Source organism: Malania oleifera, chromosome 9, assembly GCF_029873635.1.
Source record: "Malania oleifera isolate guangnan ecotype guangnan chromosome 9, ASM2987363v1, whole genome shotgun sequence".
Taxonomy (NCBI): domain Eukaryota; kingdom Viridiplantae; phylum Streptophyta; class Magnoliopsida; order Santalales; family Ximeniaceae; genus Malania; species Malania oleifera.
This window is the reverse complement of record NC_080425.1, coordinates 30,037,556-30,044,036: the sequence shown is the minus strand read 5'-3', so window position 1 is coordinate 30,044,036 and position 6,481 is coordinate 30,037,556. Positions and strand designations below refer to the sequence as shown.

The window sequence follows — 6,481 nt, the reverse complement described above, 5'->3', positions numbered from 1 at the left end:
ATACATTTGAGTCAAAGATCACTTTTATTGTCATCTCTCACACTACTTGACAAACATATTTTTGAGAGGTAAATTTGATTACTCTATTGAGCATAACTCACATTGAGCTTCATATTCATATCATACATGAGTGCGCATTGTGCTTATTGTTGTACATTCTTCTTGTGTAAGAAGCATTTTAGTGTACAAAAATATTGATATTTGTTGTATTCTTGACGAGTGGTTGGAAGAGAGAGACTAGCCCTGTGAATAGTTCCGGACTTACTCAGACCCGGTTAGGAGAGCACCATATTGGTTCTAACTCGGTTAGGAGAACTAGTTGCACCATCCTGTAAAGTGTTGTATTCGGTGCTGCTCCACCCATTAAGTGAGCCTTAGTGGAATCCTTCTGCATGTGAGCTTGAGGCGGGAACGTAGACACTATTGGCCGAACCCCGATAACATATCGTTTGTACACTGTTTTTTATTTCCGTAATTTATTTTTCTACACGTATATGTTATATTTGATGTATTGTGTTTACTGCATGTGCTTAATTTAATTTCTGTATATTTCATATACCTATTGAACTGGTATATGCTAAGACAGACCCTAGGTTGTATGTATATACTGCTGCTAGTTAGTTATACCTAGGAAGAAATAATTTTAAATTTCCAATTCACCCCCCTCTTGGGAATACACCAATTCCAACAACCACCTAACATGGTATCAGAGTTGGGCCTTGGGCTGCTTGGCTTCTTAGTGGGTTGGACTCCCCCCATGGGCTCGAGGGGGAGTGTTGGTGTGCGTCCAGTCCCACATTGCCTATGTGGGCAATCTCATGTTTGTGTGCATATAGTCCCACATCATCTTTGTGGGCAGTCTCAAGCCAATATGAGATCTTCTTAACTCTTTCTCCTTGATACTTACGTTTTAAGGATGAGTTTTCTAACTTGGTATCAGAGTTAGGCCTTGATCTGTTTGGCTCCTTCGCGAGTTGGACTCCTCCTCGCCTCATTTCCCTCCGTGGGCTCTCCTATCCTCATTTTCCCCCACGAGAGTGATACCAAATTGAGGCAAACTATGAATACTAGATATGACCTCAAAATAATAGGGTTCAAGGTTGGCTAGTGAGACGATGGGGGATAAGCTTCATCGTCGAGAGGGAAACAGCCAAGATCACCAGGTAAGACCCCTAAATGACCGCTCAGTGATAAAGGAGGTACGGGTGCAGAGACAGCTATGAGATTTGCCTAGAAGCAGTTTCAAGCCAGTATAAGATTCTCTTAACTCCCTCTCCTTGATACCTAGGTTTTGAGGATGAGCTCTTTAACTTATAAGGGGGAGTGTTGGTGTGCGTCCAGTGCCATATCACCTCTATGGGCAATCTCAAGCCAATATAAGAATCTCTTAGCTCTCTCTTCTTGATACTTAAGTTTTGAGGATGAGCTTTCTAACGTATAAGGGAGAGTGTTGGCGTGCGTCCAGTCCCACATCGCCTCTGTAGGCAGTCACAATCCAATATAAGATCATCTTAACTCTCTCTTCTTGTTACCTAGGTTTTGAGTATGAATTCTCCAACAGTTTCTAATTTTAAATTTCTATTCATGTAATTTAGATCAAACTCTTGATATAATTTTAGATTACATTTTATTCAAATCCACATAAACAATCTAAATTTTGAGTTTTATTTATAATTAACCCACTTAATGGAAATAATGTGGCAAAATGTTGACCATGTATTTGGTAATGAATATTTCATGGGAAGAAAGCTATGAAAGCCTCATTTCAAACTTAAGGACAACAACCGACGGGCGATGAACTAAAACTGCAAATCATAATTGACTTTTTAACGGAGGGAACGACGGAAGCCCACTTGCATTGTTGTTAGTCCACCGACCCCTTTTACTTTTCTTTTCTATCTTTTTTTTAAGTGGACGGTGGAACACAACAAACCTCGGAGTAACTTGCACTGCATGCATTGGATCACAGCCCATGTGTACTATATAAAACAAACCCTAAGCCTCTTTCACTGCCAACCAAGTTGATAAAGCAAATCCATCTCTCGTCTCAGCTGGTACTAGTCCAATCGATTCCTAGAAATTTACTTGAGATGGGAAAGAGCAAGGTTCTGGTGGTGGGTGGGACTGGGTATATGGGAAGGAGGATCGTGAAGGCCAGCCTGGCACAAGGCCACGAGACCTACGTGCTCCGGCGACCGGAGATCGGTCTCGACATCGAAAAGTTGCAGATATTGTTAGGGTTCAAAGAGCAAGGAGCACATCTCGTCGAGGCCACCTTCTCTGATCACCGCAGCCTCGTCGATGCCGTCAGGCTAGTTGACGTCGTCATTTGCACCATGTCTGGCGTTCATTTCCGCAGTCATAACATCTTGTTGCAGCTCAAGCTCGTTGAGGCCATCAAAGAAGCTCCAAACGTCAAGGTATGTATGTGTATGTGTATGTGTATGTGTGTGTGTGTGTGTGTATAATATATGTATGTATGTATTTATGTGTCTATGGTGTGGGGGTATTCTTCATCATCATCTCTTTGCTATGCAAATCACTCCACAGTGCCACGCCAATCACATAATTAATTTTCAGTAGTAAATTATAAACCCCTAAAATCTTAAGCTTGTTAGATAATTTAATGTACAAAACATATCCTTCTCATTTATCCCCCATATACATATATACGCTGTGAACACAGTGGTTCAATATGAAACTTAACTTAATGTCAATTTATCATTTCTCTATCAGCATTTTATTCTATTCAAGATTTTTTTGCTTCCATAACTGGCAATATGAGAAATTCTTCTGTCTGGAAGTAAATATCACCGATTAATTTTTATGATTCTATTAATAATATTTATATTGGCAACGAATTATACGGCTTTTTAAAGATTTTTTTCAAAAACCATGCGAAAGTCAAGATGACATAAAAAAGAATTAAAAAAAAATAGCACAAGCTTAAGGAAAAATTTAAAAGATTTCTGACGTTTAAGTTTCTTGAAGTTGGTGAGTGTAAAATTGCCACATGATTGTATTTTTTTTTTTTTTTCACTTATTTAAACAGGGGTCACCATACAATTTTATTTTTGAGCTTTTATTTATTTTATTTTATTTATTAAAAGACATCACGGAGACTTATGGACTATGGTTGGGTCACCTAACACTAGTCAATAACCTCTTTTTGTTTTTTAAAATTCTTTTATGAACCGAACATAACAGTCTTTTATGTGAGTCTAGTAGTTAGACCTACTCCCTAAAAAATTATATAAATCACAAGTGAGGAGTGAAATCGAAGACTTTGAGTCACAAAGTCCAATTTTGTCCTTACCGCTCTAAAAAACCTAACTGGGCATGTATTAGGCTCTTTTGCTAACAACCAAACTCACAAAAATCCTTTTAAGAATTGATGGCATGGTTAGGGAGAGGGGGTGGGGTGAGCAGGTGTTGGAAATTGTGGCACAAAATATATATTTGAGTAAGCATGGATGAGGATGATTGTAATTTCTTGATTCAACTTGTGAATAATCCAACTCGTACATGGGATAATACACCCACTTTTTCATTATTTTTAATTGGTACCCCGACAATTTTAGTAAACCTCCATAATTGTAAATATAGATTGTAATTTCTTGATTCAACTTGTGAATAATCAAACTCGTGAATGAGATAATGCACCTAATTTTTCATTGTTTTTAATTGGTACCCCAACAATTTTAATAAACTTCCATAATTGTGAATATAGATTGTAATTTCTTGATTCAACTTGTGAATAATCCAACCCGTAAATGAAAACTGCACCTAATTTTTCATTGTTTTTAATTGGTTTAATAAACTTCCATAATTGTGAATATAGATTGTAATTTCTTGATTCAACTTGTGAATAATCCAACTCGTATATGAGAAAATAATGCCCGCCCAATAAGACTAATATTCATTTATGGCAGTCATTTATGTAACTATCTTTTGAATTTTAAGTATATGGCAAATAGGTCCTCTCTTCATATGTCTGTTTTAGTAAAAGTAAAATTTATTTGTCACATATTTAAAATTTAGGAAAAAGTATATAGACACGTGAAGGGATTGATTCCTTATATAATATTTTGAGTGAGACTTATCAAGTCATGTAAATTTTATTTTTAATGGCAAAAAAGTTTTACTGTCCATGACAAGAAATCCCAAGTTTTTTATAATAATTTTTTATAAAGTAAATGAAGTAAAAGAGTAAAATTCACTTTATACCAAAAAGAAGGAAAATGTCATCTGTGCATTGATGGAGTTTACACGAGGGAAAAAAAAAAAAAAAATCATTGTTTGCTACATTGAAGTCTTTAATATTTCATTATTAAATGACCATTTTATTTACTAAATTTTTCAATATTTTTGATATTATAATGTCCAGAAAATCACGGACAAATGTTTGACCTAGAATCTGTCATGACAGTGGTTAGAAGCATTCACAGAACTTCAGAACTGAAGATCCTCAAGCCAACTCAAACTAAATCATCCATAAAATAATTTAAAGTGGGTTTGAGTTAATATTAAACATCTAAATAAGCCACAATCAAATAAATAAAGTTCAAACTTATCATCCACCTACTAAGAACGGCAAAGCCGTGGACCTTTTTCGATGGCTCCATTCAAATGAGTCTAAAGTGCAATAGTTTGTACGACATGAATGATCGTCACTCGTTTGGAATTTAATTAATATTGACAGCGATTCTTGCCGTCGGAGTTTGGGATAGACCCGGCTCGGATGGGTCACGCAATTGAACCCGGAAGAGTGACGTTTGATGAGAAGATGGTGGTGAGGAAGGCGATAGAAGATGCCCATATCCCCTTCACTTACGTCTCCGCCAACTGCTTCGCCGGCTACTTCGTCGGCAACCTCTCTCAACTTGGAACGCTTGTCCCTCCCAAAGACAAAGTCCGCCTGTATGGAGGTGGCAATGTCAAAGGTACCTTGCTCTCTTAATTATTCATTATGCGTATGATCTGATTAGCATTTCCAAATATTATATTACTTCTTGCTTAAATCAATACAAATTCAGAATTCCCACTGATACTCTTCGTTTCACATGCCAATCCAAAAGTCTTCCTTAACGATCATGGGAATTAAGAGGTGGGGGGAGTCAGGTTGAATTGAAGACCCCTATATCAAATTATCCCAAAAGCCATAGCTCGAGAACAATGACTAATTTTATTGAACTGCTCAGTTATCTTGTCCATTTATCTCTCAATTAACTTCAAAAAAGTTTTGTTGTGTGTTGTGATCATGTTCATTTACATGTTTGCAGCTATTTTTATGGACGAAGATGATATCGCAACATATACTATTAAAGCGATAGATGATCCGCGCACTCTGAACAAAACAGTATACTTGAGACCACCAGAGAACATTCTCTCCCAAAGGCAATTAGTTGAGACATGGGAAACTCTTACGCACCAAGAATTGGACAAAGAAGACATTTCTGCAGAGGATTATTTAGCATCCATTGAAGGTTATTTCCTGTACCTATTCAACATTAGCAACGAATTCTCTTTCGAAATGAGTAGCAATTTTGCCTACTTTCCTAACTTGGTCATCATAAATTGCAGGAATGGACTATGCTGGGCAGGTTGGAGCAGGGCATTTCTATCACGTATTCTATGAAGGCTGTTTAACCAACTTTGAAATAGGGGAAGGGGGAGAAGAAGCCTCCAAGCTTTACCCAGAGGTGGAATACACCCGCATGGATGCCTTCCTGCGACGCTATCTATAAAATATTTTTTTAGCTTTACCCAGAGGTGGAATACACCCGCATGGATGCATTCCTGCGACGCTATCTATAATGATGTAATGTTTTTTTTCTTCTTTATTTTTCGCCAAAGGATTGATGCGTAGTCTGGAATTGTTCCAGTATGAAAAGTCATAAGCTTGATGCTGTCATTCCTGGTGACCCTTCGGAGTCAAAAGTGAGATATGTGTTGAAACCAGGAAGTGCGAAAACCATGGTAGCCTCAGTAGATATTTTTCAAACCCAAACAGGAGCAGTGGTCCAACGTCAAACTAAAAAGCAAAACCTTTTGAGTACAAATGGTGTTAGCAATGTGTGGATCCAAGTATCCAACTTGCAGAAGGCTGATAAGAGTCCAACACATTTTTCATTTGTTAAGTTATGATTGGATAATCTAGCTAAGATGTTAGTAACTGCTTCTATGATTTATGTGCATTTATAAATGTTTAATTTGACTAAGCAAGAATGTACTCAACTTAGGAAATTAAATATCAAAAGTGAATGCATATTTCACGGCTGAGTAGTACATAAAAAGTATTTAAATGCTATTGATCGGTTCTTCAAGAAAAGGAATTGATTAAATATGTTACCAATGAGAATTGGTTTAGTACATCACACGCAAACCTTCTATGTTTGGGTAATCAAGAATGCTAGCTTGTGAACCTTAATATAAAATTAATTTATTTAGCCACAACGACCAAAGGATCAGGGTAATTAAT

General features: G+C 37.0%; 1 protein-coding gene across 1 annotated transcript; it reads left to right on the top strand.

Annotated features, from left to right (window-relative positions):
• The first annotated feature begins 1,978 nt into the window (after positions 1-1,978).
• On the top strand, positions 1,979-5,914 carry LOC131164875 (isoflavone reductase homolog). Its single transcript, XM_058122397.1, has 4 exons — positions 1,979-2,420; positions 4,703-4,943; positions 5,283-5,486; positions 5,584-5,914. Exons 1-4 carry the CDS (start codon positions 2,091-2,093, stop codon positions 5,745-5,747), a joined length of 939 nt encoding a protein of 312 aa, XP_057978380.1. The 5' UTR covers positions 1,979-2,090; the 3' UTR covers positions 5,748-5,914.
• Positions 5,915-6,481: the final 567 nt, after the last annotated feature.

What these genes read in the sequence shown, in the direction of transcription:
- LOC131164875 (XM_058122397.1), top strand. Translation starts at nt 2,091, where the DNA reads ATGGGAAAGAGCAAGGTTCTGGTGGTGGGTGGGACTGGGTATATGGGA. An exon ending in AAGAAGCTCCAAACGTCAAG is followed by an intron (nt 2,421 to 4,702) that starts GTATGTATGTGT and finishes TAATATTGACAG; the next exon opens with CGATTCTTGCCGTCGGAGTT. An exon ending in TGGAGGTGGCAATGTCAAAG is followed by an intron (nt 4,944 to 5,282) that starts GTACCTTGCTCT and finishes ACATGTTTGCAG; the next exon opens with CTATTTTTATGGACGAAGAT.